We start from the raw sequence: 16051 nt of genomic DNA on the forward strand, positions 1-16051 counted from the left end.
CTCTCTAAAATAAATATCAAGATAATCTAAAAAATATAGAACACTACTTTATTTCTATAAATTTTTTATATTAATTTAAAATTATAAATACGTAATTATTAATTGTGTAGGTTGATGGTCGAAACCTCGTGTTACATAATGCAGTTCAGGATTATTATATGTAACACTAGCTCGAATTACATGTAAAAAAGAGAATATTATTTTAAGTTGCATCTTGTAACATGAGGTTTCAATCACCAACCTACATGCACAATCAATAATTACATATTTATAATTTTAAAGCAATACAGAAAATTTATAAAAATAAAGCAGCGCTCCGCATTTTTCAAGTTTTCTTGACATTTATTTTGAGAGAAACACTTTTAAGATATTGCTTATTCATCTGATAAGTATAATTTGATAAACAGCATTGAGATACTATTCCTAATTCTGTTTCACATTTTCGCTTTATTGTTCCTACAAGAACACAAGTAATAAATGAAGAAACAAATCTTACAATTTGATTTTGATTTGGGGTACACATACCTTACCATAAGATCCTTTTGAGTTGGATAAAATTATTATCAATAGCTCAAGGTTTTTCTCTGTCTTCTTACAATTATCATTAAGTTTGGCAAGAGCTCCTTTTATTGCATTGTGTTGAGATGAAATTATAGGAATTAGAAGCGCTTTTTTAAAAATCTGACAAAATAAAAATTAATAAACAATACTGTTATGTTTAAAATACACGTAAATCAAGTAAAACAACAGTGTAAGTATTAAAGTATTAAGATATTATAAAATATCAAAAGATTATCTTAGTATATAAAATTAAATTTATTACAGAAATAAATAATATAAAAAAATATAAAAAAATAATATAAAATAATTTTAAATGTTTATTACTTTTTGAATTTTTTTATAATTAATAAAGATAATTTTATACACGCACTTAAATTTATTTAAGATAAAAATGTTACCAAACTTGTATTGATTAGAAATTGTAGTTAATCAATTATGGTTAGATTCGTTAGTTATACCATTACATTTATGACATGTGTCCTCCTTCTGTATATAGTAGCATGCCTAACTAATTTAGTTAGTTTGCTCATTTCAACATGTAGGGCTGACAATTCATATTCTATTTGTGGATATCCAACTTGATCCAATCTGTTCGGGTAGAGTAGGTTATTCTATTCGCAGCGGATAGGATAGGCTACTTTACCCGCAGCGGGTAAAGTAGGGTACAATGCGGATATGCTTGCGGGTAGGGTAGGGTATGAGTTTAAGGTGTACCCTACCCTACTCTATCCGCACCTCGTATATAACATATATTTTATAAAAATCTCTTTATATAGTGAAGGAAGTGAGAGTTGAACCCACAACTTCTCTTATGTAATGACTTATAATAAGTGAATAATCACTAAACTAGTTAGTTAATTTAGTAATTTAGAGTATTAGTTTTTTATTTTTTATGTTATTAATACGTATAAAATTCGAAATAATTGAATTTTATATTTACTTTGAAAAAATTTGATATTTCTGCGGGTAGGGTAGGGTAGGGTTTAGAATTTTAGGGTGCGGGTAGGATTAGAGTTGAGAGATTTTCAACCCGTGAGTAAGGTAGGATAGAATTTTAATGAAATTTTCAACCTGCGAGTAGGGTTAGGGGAGGGTCCAAACCCTACCCTACCCTACCCATTGCCAGCCCTAGCAACATATACTCTATTTATAAGTATTCAATTTAACTTTATTCGATCAGGTAAAATTGCTAATCCATTTTGCAGTAGGTAAAATAAAATGCGGATAAAATATGGATTGAGTCTTAATTTTATCCAATTAACTTGCACCTTATATATGTATATGTTATATACTTATATAAAAATATATTTCAAATGAATATTAAACTAAAGACCTTTCAATAAATGTAAAAGATCATTAGTCATTAAAAAAAATTATTAATTAATAATTTAATATTTTTTTTACATAAAAGTCATTTCTATTTTAAATTATCATTAAGTTATATAATAATATTGTATCTTTTTTATAACCAGCGAGTAGAATCAAATACCCACAAATTAAAAACGAATAGGATTAAAGTTAAGATATTCTCAACTTGCGAATAAAATTAGATTTGACTCCAAATCCTATCCTACGTACCTATTACCACTCCTATTTGTTGCTGGATGAACACATATTCTTTTCTCTCTTTTCAATCTTTTCTATCAATACGCACAAAACCTTGTATGTTAACCAAAATATTTTTGGAGAATTGGATTTATTTTGTTATATTTTTAATATGCTATTATAATCGGACAATATTTTACTTATTTCATTGTATGATTCAATTTATCCTAAATGAGTAATTAAATCAACAAATTTATCATATACAATAAGAAAGGAAAAGAATCTCATATATTCGTCATTCATGATTCATCCATTTTCCTTTTCCTTTTCCTTTTCCTTTCATGAACCACAATCCATTTTTGACTTTTTGTGTGTTCATGAATCATGAAGTGCATAGATCATGTAATAATTATTATTCCTTATTAACCTTCCTTTTTGAGACGGCATTTCAATAGAAAAACTCGTGATCAGAATCTACAAATATGGGTAACATGTAAATGAATTTCTTTAACATGGACAAAAATATCACCAATAAACAGAATAAAATCCTTAACATTATTCACATAATTAACACATGACTAAATAGTCAATTAGCCTCCCCAAATAAAAATGGAGATTTTTATGGGAAAAATATATATAAAAAGCAAAAATAGGTGAATATTGAAGAGATATGAAGACTAAAAAGTAAAAACGCATGACTTTGGGAGTAGGGAAGTATGTACGAGGTATAACTGGCGAGAGCTGATTAAAAAAGTATCTTATTGAGGTTGGTTTTAAAAGATCATTTTTAAAAAAATATAGCACATATATTTAATAAATTAAACTAATTTTAATTTTATAAATACAAAAAATAATAATTATATTTAGTAAAATAATTTTAAAATTTAAAAATATTATAATAATAAACATAAATATAAAAATAAATTTAGATATTTATTAATAAACTTTTAAATTTTTTGGAGAATTATATAATGAAAAGAATTTTGTGTGAAGAGAATGAAAAAAAGATATAATTTATTTAAAAATTTTAATAAACATAAACTAACAGTCTAACACATTCTCTTAGATAAGTATCTAACTAATTATAAAAAAAGAATCTTTATATCTCTTCATCATAACATGCACTAATATTTTTAACGTTAGAAAATTAATTTTTTTTAGTTAATATTAATCAATTTTTTAAAAATTATTTTATTTGTTTTAAGTTTTAGATTCTAAATCATAAACTTTTTAGCATTATATTCTAAATTCTAAATTCTAAATTTAACTAGTTATGACTAATTAAAAATTAATTCTTTTTTTCTTTACCAAATAGAACACTAGAAATACAAAACTTTTCTAAAAGTTTTTACCAAGTCTAAATTAGACCACTGTAGTCAAAATTTTAGTAAAGGAATTAGCGGAAAAAAACAAAACAAAAAGGAAAAAAAAAATTATGCGCGTGAGGCACACGTGGTGCTGCAATCGCGTGTATATAAGTGGTTCTGTGTTGTGTTCTTGTTGAGCTCAAAAACACTAACCAGTTTCACAACTCAAAATCAAATTGCTCCAAAATCACTTTGCACACAGAAACTGTTTGAGAGGGAAAAAAGAAAAAAAAAAGTAAAAAAGAAACATAACCTCCCAACTAACTTTTCCTCTCCAAACGACAAAACCACAAAACACAAACAAGAAAGAAACATGTTTTCCAAACACAATGCTCCAAAACCACAAGATCCAAGGCTCAAGGCCATCACTGAAGCCATCAGAGTCGTTCCTCACTTCCCCAAACAAGGTCTTAATAATTAATATTAATATTAATAATTCTCTCTTATGTTTTTTAGAGATCCATGACTAGTTTTTTTGTACATGTTTTCTTTTTTTCAATAATATATTTTTTAAATATGAATAATAATAATAATGATAATGGAATGAGTGCAGGGATAATGTTTCAGGACATAACGACATTGTTGTTGGATCATAAGGTTTTTAAGGACACAATTGACATTTTTGTTGATCGTTACAAAGACATGGGAATTTCCATTGTTGCCGGTAATATTATTTATTTTTCTGTGACATTCTCTTTTTTGTTCTTCTATAAGACTGTAACCATATATGCCTACAACTAATTAGTACCTTTTTACATTACACAGTACAACATAGAACCGTATTTTTTTAATCTTATGCTTCTTCTTTTTTTTTTGTCTTATTGTAAGAAAAGTAATTATATTTTATTATTATGTGAATCTTTATTAGTAGCAGAAAGGGTGAAGCAAATGTTTAGGATATTCATATTAGTTGCTGGCTGCATCAATCATGTTCCTGTTCTATTTGAATATTTGAAACTGTTATATCAATATTCTCTATTTTAACTTATTTATTTATTTTTAAACATTGTGCTGTCAATTCCACAGTAATATTTTCTTGTTAATGACTCTTTATTTCAATTGATTTTTTCACATAGTCCCTGCTGTTATGTTATGTGATTTTATCTCCTTTCATCATGCAGTATAATGTATCACTTCAGCAATTAGTATTAGTAACAATTTTAGAAGAATTCAGACAAGGCATTGATCTTAAGCAATAGTTGCATTCCTTGAACTGTGTTTTCTGGATCCATTTCAATGTGGGATTTTCTGTTTAGAAGCATTAAGATTTTGCTTGAGTTGAGATAAAACAGAAATACAGAACAGACATTGGGAAATAGAGACAGAATCTTGTGAAACAGAAATAAAGTCATTTTACATCTGTCTTAGAATCTTTGTATGTATGTCCTGTCTTAACTACTAAACAATAAACTTATAAACATAACCTAAAAGGCCATGTTCTTAGCTAATGATGTTGACCCTCTTCAATCTTATGTGATAATTTGATTAGATTATTTGATTAATATGCAGGAGTGGAAGCTAGGGGATTCTTTTTTGGCCCCTCAATAGCATTAGCCATTGGTTCAAAGTTTGTTCCTTTGCGCAAACCTCGAAAGCTACCAGGTACATATGTTCTGTCAATATTTGTTGATTAACTGACTGAAACAGAGAAACCAAAGCATCCATGGGGAAACTAGGTTGAATGGAACAAGATTTTGAAAACTACCATGCTTGCATTCAATATTTAGAAGCAGGACATAAGATGTTGCTTAGTTTTTGCTTTAAGTTACATTGGCCAAATAGATTTTGATCACTTTAGTTCATAAATTGTCATATAATGCTTGTTACAAATTTTAGTTGTGTTATTCTGTTTCATTAATGGTGCTACTTACTTAACTGGTGGTTCATATTTAGGTGAAGTAATATCAGAAAAATATGATCTAGAATATGGAAGTGATTGTTTGGAGATGCATGTTGGTGCTGTGAAACATGGTGACAAAGCCATTGTTATTGATGATTTGGTGGCTACAGGTGGAACTCTATCTGCAGCAATCACTCTCCTAGGTAACTTCCACCCTTCTAATATTATCATTTTTCTACTTTATATATAATATTTTTTTCTCTTTTTTCTTTAATTAATTAGCGACTTTAATTGTTACGTAGTTACAATGTAAAAGAGTTTTACATTATTATAATGCTAGAAAGGCAAAAAAAAAAGCCCAAATAATTCAAACTTGCTTTATTTAGCCTTTATAAAAAAAAAAAAGTAAGTTTTATCCGTTTTTGACTAAAGACGTTTACATTATTACTGAATGATATGCTTGCAGTTATAAGACTTTAAACATTAAACATAGTAAATAATCAAGTAAAACACTTGAAAATGACACTACATCTATGTTGTCTCAAATATGCTATAAGATCGGGAAGAGTATCAAATATTTTAGAAATACTAGTGTTTCGTTGGTTTTAGTCATAGATCTTAATCATAAATATATACATAATTGATATTAATAGTTAATATTACATTATTACTAGAACAACATTATTTTTAGAATACTTAAAAATGTTTCATATGGTTTGCACCATAAAAGAATAAATAAATAATGATAAAGAAAAATATGATATAAGGTTGTGTGAAATTGTTTTCGTAGAACGTGGTGGTGCTGAAGTAGTGGAATGTGCTTGTATCATTGGTCTGTCTCATTTTAAGGTAATGACTAAAAACTTTAGTGCTTTTTATGATTACCAATGTTCAAGAATATATGAATTATGGAAATGAGGTTGTTGTTTCAGGATGATTGCAGCGTGAATGGCAAACCACTTTATTTCCTTGTGGAACCGCGTCTTCAATAAGATTTTTGTTTCCGAGGTAAGTAAGACAAGATTATGAAAATCTATAGAATCGTCGCCTATTATGACTTTGACTCCATACAGTTACCATTTCGCTAATACCACTACCATAGAAATTCAACATTTTAGGGTTTAGTCAAGCTAGTAGCTTTGACCCTTTTTTGGAATATTATCATGAATGTAGGATAAAAAAAAGTTTTTAAATGTATTTAAGAATTTAGATACTCTAAATTTTGAATTTTACTTTAAAAGATAAAATATAATTTTTTATATTTATTTTATAAGTAGGACAAAAAAAAAATATGATAGAAAAACTATTTAAAGATGAGAGATTACATTTTACTTTTTAGAATAAAAATTCAAAATTTAGAAGATCCAAATTTATACTTAAAAATTAAAATACCGACGTTTCAATAATTTTAGTCGTGAATTTTAATTAATATATATTATATACCTTTTATATAATGTATACTTAGATTTAAGAAATTTTACATTGTTTAAGAATATATATGGTTAAAAAGATTTCACAAATATCCTTCATTTATTAGATAATTTTTGAAATTCAGTTAAAGTGGCCCACTCTTAGTATATCTTTGTCTTTTTTAATTCTTTGTATTAGGTTATATTATATTAATCAAATTTTTAGTAATAATTGCAGATATTGCAGTATAGTGCAAACCAAATAGAATTACAACATTATATTATAATCTCTCTCTCTCGCTTTCGAAATTAATTGTCTCTTTATTTTTTTGGATCTATTCAAAAATTGATATATGTACATGTTTTATAATTTTTCAATAAAAAAAATAAAATCCTCTAATTTGATTTAAAAAAAAAGAATATTACATAAATTATAAAGAGGAATGCTAGGGGCCATTAACTTTTGTGATTTGTAGCCATCAAATAGCCATCAAGATGGTTTTAATGGTGTGAGATTGATGTGAGATTTCATCTAATGGCTCACTTTTCTTTGCTGGTTACATGCTGGCCAGAATTTAACAAAATTGTTGGCTCCCTAGACTTTTCCAATTATAAAAGAAGACGCTTTGTCATGTAAAATTGTCACTATTTCCGAAGAAGTTGTTGCAGTTTGGTACAGCCTAAGAAAAAAAGAAGTATAGAAGCATTCTTAGGCTTCCCTTTTTGGTTGTGATCTTCAGTTCTTGATTAAGACTAATGGCAATACATGCATGCTGCGCCGAAAATATGGTTGCTCTAAATTTCTTTGTTTTTGACTAATTTCATATTTTACATAGAGATATAATCTTTCTGCATTTTCATTTGGTCTTTTGATAGTTAGGCACCTATTGAACTTTCTTAGAGATTTGATTTTGATTCATTTCTTTTCATGCAGATTTTATTTTTCATTATTATTCTTCGGGTGACACACAAAAAACATGATTCAGTGGAGAAAACAGATCCTTCTCTCAAGTTTTCAGCTGATTATTAATATATTCTGCCCCTTCACAAAGATATCTTCATGGAAAATTTTGGAAGTCCATTATATTTTTAAATGTTTTGTTTTATGTAAATAATAAAAAAAATGAATATTGGACTATTAGTTCATTTGATTAGATTAATTCTATTTATTTATTAATTTATTTATTTTAATTTCATCAATTACAAATTGAATAAATTCAAATATATTGAGGACAAATGTTACAATTAAATCATAATACAAAAATACTACGTGCATACAGAAAATCAACTACTATATAATTGTATGTGAATATATGTATTATTTAAATAATTTTTAATATGTATTTTATATTTTATTATATATTTTATATAAATAATTGATTTGATAATTATTTTTTTTTCACATCCAACATAATTGATTATAATAATATATAGACGCACTTTTATTCATCCAAAGGCAAAAAGTGGTTGGTGATAGCAGCCATATGACACAGTTTTTAAGCAATTTTTTCTTGCAATTGTCTGGCATCCAAATTATGGAGCATCTGCTCATATCTTATACCTAATCAATAATCATCACACTTGTTCAATTTTATTTTAGTTGGGGGGAAAATTCATTGATTTTGTTTTTTATCAAGGGAATATATAATTTTACGATTTTTTCAAAGAATCATCTATTTTTTTCTAACAATTAGTCAATAAAGTAATGAATAAGTAAAGATTAAAGAAAAAAAATAGAAAAATGAACATGTTAGCTGATTATTAGCTAAAAAAATTAATTTTCAATCTTTTCTTATAATTTTGCATGAAAGGTTATGCAAAAATCAGAAAATTTTTCATAAAGAATCTTTTTCAAAACAAACAAAAATATATAAAAAAATATTATATGTATACTAAAAATCAGACACTAAATTAATTACTATGTATTTGTGTGTATATATATATATTGTTTTTATCTATAATGAATGGTTATTAAATTTTTTTAATAAAATTCGTTTAGTTTAATTTTGAAAGTGTAGTGCAAAGCCTTAAATATTGCAATATTTAGCGTGAGATTAATGGTGTCAATCTATTCCTTCTAAGTAGTTGATACCAACGGCAACACTACAAATCTACAATATATGTACATTTTATGGTTTCAACTTGAATAAACTATTATTTTTATCTTAAAAAAAATAAAAAATTAACAAAATTATCCATAAAAGAATTATCCATAAAGAAACTTTTGTTTCTTCAAAGTATCCAATTGTTAATTGTCTCCATCAGCTTCGCTCTTACGCTGCCGCTGTCGCAACAACCTTCCGCCGACCTACACTGTCAGTGTCCATTGCACCACTCAGCTTGTGGTGGTTACTGGTTAGTTTAGTTTACTCTCAAAGTTATCCTAAAACTTGCAAGATCCTCTCAATCGAAATCTCACGGCTTATGCACAAGTTAATGATTGATATTAATATGTTGGTAAAAACTAGCGTATATTTGTCCTCATATGAAGTTGATAGTTGAAAACTACTAAATAATTCGATAAGTTTAACTAAATTATTACTTAATGCTTCTCAACTATCAACGTTCTCAATTATCAACTTCACATGAAAACAACTGTTTCAGCTAATATGTTATCTTGTGAGAAGTTACAGCGGGAAATTGATGGTGGCTTCTTCACAATGAAATATGAACAATGAACATTTGCAGCTATCCTCCTTACTATTAACGTGTGAAATTACGAAATTACACACATGGTAAACTTCAAAATCAAGTATTTTTATACTTTATAATAATTATTTGCAATTCGCTCCTAGCGTATTGCATATTTGCATAATACTCCCACATCCAAGTAAAACAACAAATTCTCTAACATTCCCGATATTTCACACTTTAGTCCCCAATTTACTAACTAACCTTAATATCGTAAGGCTAATTTATTGAATAGTGTTGTACCTTTCAGGGTAGCACAGTAAAGACTTGCACATCTTTCATTCCAGGGCTCCTCACTGAGTATTGAAATGTCCATCCATGGCAAGCTCCGGCGTGTTCCCCCTTTTTGTTAACGGCAACAATGCCTCCCATAAAATCTGGAAACTTTCTTGCTATTCTCCCTATTGCATCTTTCGCAGCAAGTTCCGGATTCATTCCCAACCTCATGCTTTCAACAACTTGATAACTGAAATTGAATATGCTTGTTGTTAATCTTGATATTTGTAAAACAAAACACACTAAGAGGAAACACATACAAACTAGAAATTAAAGCTGTAACTACACAAGGACGATGACTACTATAACAACAACAAAGCTTTGTGTCACTAGGAGGGGTTAGATATATGAATTAAACCCCGGCAAATTGCCCTATAAATCTGTGTGTAAACCATACTATAGAATTACCAATACAGTAGTGTCTATTTTCAGTTCAAGCTGTATGGAAGTGGGGAAAAGGGTTTCCATTTACATTTCCAGATGATGGATTAGGTGTGTTCACCATAATGGTAAATTCTCAAGATTAACAAACTTTAACAAAGTTGTCAAAAACATGTGTAACAATAACTAAGTCTTGCTCTATTAGATGGAGTCAGCTATATCGATCAAACGACACTGCAATACCCTATCATAATCATCATCAGTGTTTAAACCATTTATTTTTAGATCTCTTTTAATAATTTCCTCGTTACATGACATACCTTCTCTGAATATATTCATACCATGTAAGATATGATTCTATCACCTTTTCAATAGTTGACACTGCAAGACACTCTCTGATGCAATCTTTTCCATCTAAGCATCCTAGGCTTCGTAACATTAAGGTTATGTTTATGTAACCACATGGTTAATATCATGGAGATGAAGTTGCTTATCATAACATATGCAATCATGAATGACGACTTGCTTCCACGTAATGTTCACTGTCATAGTGTCATGGAAATCACTCTGGTGGCCAGAAGTACCATGTTATACCTTAACTTCAATTATACTGTTTCTACGTCCTAGTTTCTAAGCTTCTACTGCAAGGAGTTTGAATTTCAAGATCAGGTACAAACAACTACAAAGTACAGAGGCAAGTGTTTTATCAAAGAAAAGGGTGCTATGAAAGAGTCCAGCAGAGTCAGGCCTAGATATAGTTCTAAATTCCCTCAATACTGTGTTCATTCTCCTTACTTTCACTTATTTTAACGGGCTAGGAAAGTGTGCTGTAAAAGAATTCAACAGAGTCTCGCCTTTATAAAGTTTCCAAATACCAACAAACTCTTGTCTCCATAAAGTTTCCATATAACGTAACCTGTTTTACGAGGAAACCAACTTTTTATTAACCAGTAATCTGCCAACAGAATAGTGGATGAATAGAGATTAAGGGGAGAGGAGAGAAATTTAAAGGGAAAGAAAAATGTTGGCTCATTGTGGCTGAAAAAAGTTGGTTTCCAATATTTCCCTTAAACAAAATTAGCAATTCAATGACGATTATTGAATATGGTTGTGTATTAAAGGTTGATAAGGAAATGGAGGCAAGAATATAGTATAAGGAACTTCAACAGAGACTCTCGAAAACACTCAATTTGAGTCTTTATAAAGAAATCTGTTATTTGTACTGACTTTTACTTTATACACAGAGCAAATAAAGAAATCTGTTATTTCATGTGAACTTGATGACCCATGACTTCCATTCAATGGTAAAGACGTGAATATCAGCTCAGTCTACGGGGCAAGAAAGTATAGAAAACATTTCTCCTCTATAAATACTAACTTTTCTGCAGATCGAAATGGTTCTAGAGTACAGAATTGAATAACACATTTTTTATTCTTTTCCAGCTTGTCTCTATCATTGCTATGTTCTTTTCTTACACTTCTCTGAACTAGTATTATCAGAATGGCGCTACATTCTTGCATTTCAGAATCAAGCCAATTTGTTACATATCTCTGTGCCTTAAATTTATATTGGAAAAGATCAGACATTGCTCTCTACATTAATAGGCCAAATTTTGTCAGGAGCAACACTTCTGATTTTACTGCTGAATGTTTAAAAATAAAATAAAACTAAAGGCAACTCAAATTAGACATTGATCTACACCAGTTAAAAACTATGGAGTTTGGAGCAGTATGGTACCATGGAAGGAAGCGCATCATGATGTCACCATCCCCAGTTGCACAGCATGCACCAACTTCTTCATTAGCATATGCAGACGATCCAACTATCGGACCGTCACCTACCCTGTAAACAAATAATAAAATAAAAAGAAACTTCAGTATAAGAAGAGTCCTGATAACAGATTAAGTTTTGCAAAAATGAGAGTTAGTATGCACTTCTTACAACAGAAAACATATAAATAAATCACAAGTGCATCTTACAAAAGGAAGACAAAAATTGGCTTAAAAAGAAAGAAAACCAGTCATTGAAGAAATGAAAAGATATGCCTGCTTAAATTTTTGGCTTTGACAAGCATACCTGCCAGGAATCTTGAACGTCGCCCCATTAGTCGATGTGCCAACAGCAATATGTCCCATCTATGCCAAATAAAAAGTTATTTGCATCGGCAATATGAGACATAAAAGTAATAAACTTTTATGTTATTTCTTATGAAAATCTTACTCTATCAATAACAGCCATTGATACAGTATCATGGATCCGATGACCAAGATCAAGAAATCTTAAATCAGTAGTTTGCATCGCATAAGTCTTCAAGCACGTTTCATCAGTATGCTCCAGGTAACTTGTTGGGCGATAAGGACCACAGCTGTTTTCAGGTAAGACATTCTTCCAGAAATTGGGTTGGCAGTTATTAGCTTTCCATTTAGCCCACTTCTCTATAGATTCTGATGAACTCAGGTTTGTGGGTCCTGGAAGACCCATTGATATCGCAAATGCCGATGCTTTCTCTCCTACCAGCAATGTGTGCTCAGTATGTTGCATTACTAACCTAGCAGCCTTGATACCATCCTTTACATATCTCATGGCACCGACAGCTCCTACTTCCATAGTCGCCTATGTATCTCCTTAGAGGAAGATTGGATCAAAAGTCATGCTGATACACAAAAATGTATCACAAGAAAAAGAAAATACTAATAAATTCAATTGCTATAGAACATGGTAATTGGTCGTTACCCCATCCATGACCAGAGCATCAATTGTAGTTTCTCCATTCTCGTCTGGACTTCCACCCGGACCAACTTTTTGGAATAAGATATGCAGAAGGCAAGGGAAAAAAATCCAGAAGAGAAAATCTCAGTATAGAGAACAGCATTGAAATCTATTCTTCCCCTTCCATATATGACAAAATTGAAAAAAATTTTAATAAATCCCCAACTAAACAAGCTTTATCATTGATATGAAATCCTCCAATGAAATTGAATAGTTATTATATCAAGCAGAAAAATACATAGATTGTGTGCAATGCTAAACAATCTAACAAACTGGTTGTTTGAAGCAATCTGAATGATATTCTACGACGAAGCAAAAGGAGAAGCAAGTTGTTTATAGTGCACTCTGAAACCTCTTAGGTAAAGTATTATTATAGTCAAACACTCAATAAGAAATGAAAAACATGTTAATCAAAATAAATTCGATACACAATGACACAAATATGATGAAGAACAATCAGCAGCCCAACCAAGCAATTAACCAAGAGGAAAAAGAAAACGTGTTACTTATTAAAAAAATCCAAGTTATCTTCGAAATAGTTTCAGTTTGCACCTGTTCCATCACATCTCAGTTCCTCACAAGTTGAGCAACCCTCAACCACAGAATCCACAGCTGTTGAACCACCATCAGCAGCCTTCCAAGCAGCTCTAACGGCCTCAACAAACGGCCAAGTACTCACAACCAGCGGGTAGTGCTCCACTTCAACAGTTTCATGTCCCAGCACCTAGTGGAAATAATGTCAGACATCAAAGAAAAAATTAACATAAATAAGAGGGTTTACTGATAAATGAGAAATCTAGCTAGGAAACTGATCAATGTTAGGGAATTCAAGTATTGAGTTTAGGGTATTTTCACTTTCACTCCAATGAAGAGGACAAAAATAAGGTAAAGGAAGTTGCAAACAATGAGAGAATAGTTTGTTGTTCTATACCATAGACAGTAAAAAGAGGAACAACATGAATTTGAAGAGTGGAGTGCTTTTGGATCGCAGCGAATCCTGGAAGAGGGCCCTTGTAGGCATAGCCATGGAGACAACTTCTATGGCTCTTGAGGGGAAGGCTACCAGAACTCTAAATTAAGAAAGAATGTGCATCTCAGTAAGTCAAAAATCATAAAAAGAAGAAAAAAGAAGCTAAGTCATACTTAGGAATGGCAACGGATTCACAATAGTAAAATCATCATTTTGACCCTCCAAAGATTAGTTCCCCAAAAAATAGTCCTTCACATATTCATTACCCAATTCTGCTTGACAAATCCACCCAAAGTAAGGACTATTTTGCCAATGAACTAATATTTAGCATGTCAATATGGCAGTTTATGCAAGATTACAATCACACATTACAACTATGAACCTTTTGGGGATAAATAATAAATAAGAATAACCAAATTGTGCTGGTTGAGTGGTTAGCTTAGCTCACTCATCTGCTTAAGCAACTGTCTGACGAATCTCGCTTTATGCATTGCTCAGCAAACCTTTAATGGAATTCCGATCCGCAAAAGATTAGTAGCAGGGCAAGGATACCGTGGGAAACCAAACAACAACAACAACAATAATAATAATAACAACAACAATTTCTTCTAACTTCTTTGGAATTTCAAAATGGCAGTTTACTTCAAGGTAACGGGATAAATGGCTGAGTGAGACTCATGGAGATTGTTGGTCCAAGTTCCAAAGAGAAAAGCAAAGGGACCAACTCATGTGAGTGTGAGAAGCAAGAAGTGACTAAAGAGTTAATTATAATAGAAATTGAATCAATCACATACACAGTGAATCGGTGAAAGAAACAAAAAACTATTTTTTTTATGAGCAAAGGAAAACAGAGAAGAAAAACAAGATTTGAAAGAGATCACATGGAAGCAGAAAGCAGTACTTACATGGAGGCAGACAGCGGAAGTGGCTGACGGCGGTGGCTGGCTGGGTTTCGGAACGGGTAAGGATCAGACAGTGGGGAGAACAAGTGAAAAATGTTTTTTAGAAAAAAAAATAATTTTTTAATTAATGTAATATTAGTACATTACATATACTTATAATTAAATTTTCAGCATATGAAAATTAAATTCTACCTATTAATCAGCCTTATAAAGTTATAATGGAAAAATTAGGGCTGGACATGGATCAGATAATATCCGCATATCCGCGGTAATTATCTGTATTCAATCCGAATTTTGTGAATAATATCCGATCCATAAAGTCATCGGATCGGATAGGATCCGATCCGCATCATGATAGGATCGAATTGCGAATTTGGCAGTGATATTTGCGGATCAAATCCGCAAATCCGCATATCCGCACATCACATATAAATAGCATAGTTTAAGAAAATAAACTCTAATGTAATATGAATTTTAGTGTGTTGTTTTATGAATTTTATGATATCTTGTTTTTTATTTTTTATACTGTACTTCGACTTAGAATAATTAAACGTGTTATTATTATTTTTTGTTATTCAAAAAAACTTTTATTGATAATTTTTTAGATTTAAATATGCTTAAACGGGTGAAAATTTATTTATTTTTTTGTAAAAATAGCCAAATAGAATTTGAAAACATTTTTTCTTAAATTATGCGGATATACTCGATATTCGATCCGCAAGTATGCGGATCCGATCGGATCGAATTCGGCCTGAAAAATTGTGAATATCGTATCCGATCCGATCCGATGTGTGCGGATCGGATAAAATTTTAAACTATATCAAATCCAATTCAATCCGTGTGCAGCGCCAACTAACTTGAGCCAAAAGCCTGGTATTTCACTAGTCATGATAATAAAAAAAATTGAAAAATATTATATATAACATTGTGTATATTTTTGAAGTATTTTTTATTTGTAATAATAGAAATCATTAATAAGAAGTGAGAAAAAAATAAAAGATTTATCTTATATATCATAAAAAATATATAAAAGAAATGTATATAAAAATGATATAAATGTTATTTTTTAAAAAAATTAAGTAACTTTTTCCCATTAATCGTCTATGTGTTTTACTATTTTATATAAATCAAACTGAGTGATATTTAAATTTGTTTCTAACAATTGTGTATATAATAAATTAAATTCTAACTACAAAAATTAATAAATTGGTTGTTGATTTTTTAAAATATTAGGCAAATTAATATTGTATAAAATAAAAAAATAAATGTATCCTCAGCATTTATTAAAAAGTGATAAATTAGTCTTTAATTTTTTTAAAAAATATCATTTAAAGATTAA

The 16051-nt window shown here is 29.9% G+C and overlaps 2 protein-coding genes across 8 annotated transcripts; one reads left to right on the forward strand and one right to left on the reverse strand.

The window, feature by feature from the left end:
* The first annotated feature begins 3637 nt into the window (after window positions 1–3637).
* On the forward strand, window positions 3638–7796 carry LOC107495285 (adenine phosphoribosyltransferase 5-like). The gene is made up of 7 exons (XM_016116393.3): window positions 3638–3880; window positions 4027–4137; window positions 4983–5075; window positions 5367–5516; window positions 6104–6162; window positions 6246–6321; window positions 7657–7796. The coding sequence occupies exons 1-6, from the start codon at window positions 3787–3789 to the stop codon at window positions 6303–6305; spliced, it is 567 nt and encodes a 188-aa protein (XP_015971879.1). The 5' UTR covers window positions 3638–3786; the 3' UTR covers window positions 6306–6321; window positions 7657–7796.
* A 1662-nt stretch (window positions 7797–9458) lies between these two features.
* LOC107495363 (probable isoaspartyl peptidase/L-asparaginase 3) lies at window positions 9459–14821 on the reverse strand. Of its 7 annotated transcripts, none has more exons than XM_016116503.3 (8): window positions 14716–14821; window positions 13772–13910; window positions 13393–13564; window positions 12805–12869; window positions 12292–12684; window positions 12148–12206; window positions 11809–11913; window positions 9459–9879 (listed from the first exon to the last, which is right to left on the reverse strand). In XM_016116503.3, the coding sequence occupies exons 2-8, from the start codon at window positions 13865–13867 to the stop codon at window positions 9660–9662; spliced, it is 1110 nt and encodes a 369-aa protein (XP_015971989.1). In that variant the 5' UTR covers window positions 13868–13910; window positions 14716–14821; the 3' UTR covers window positions 9459–9659. The 7 variants fall into 7 exon arrangements, with proteins under 7 accessions (XP_015971989.1, XP_015971986.1, XP_015971987.1 ...); XM_016116500.3 differs by lacking the exon at window positions 14716–14821 and adding an exon at window positions 14193–14644; XM_016116501.3 differs by lacking the exon at window positions 14716–14821 and adding an exon at window positions 14224–14244.
* Window positions 14822–16051: the final 1230 nt, after the last annotated feature.

Source organism: Arachis duranensis, chromosome 6 (assembly GCF_000817695.3).
Source record: "Arachis duranensis cultivar V14167 chromosome 6, aradu.V14167.gnm2.J7QH, whole genome shotgun sequence".
Lineage (NCBI taxonomy): Eukaryota > Viridiplantae > Streptophyta > Magnoliopsida > Fabales > Fabaceae > Arachis > Arachis duranensis.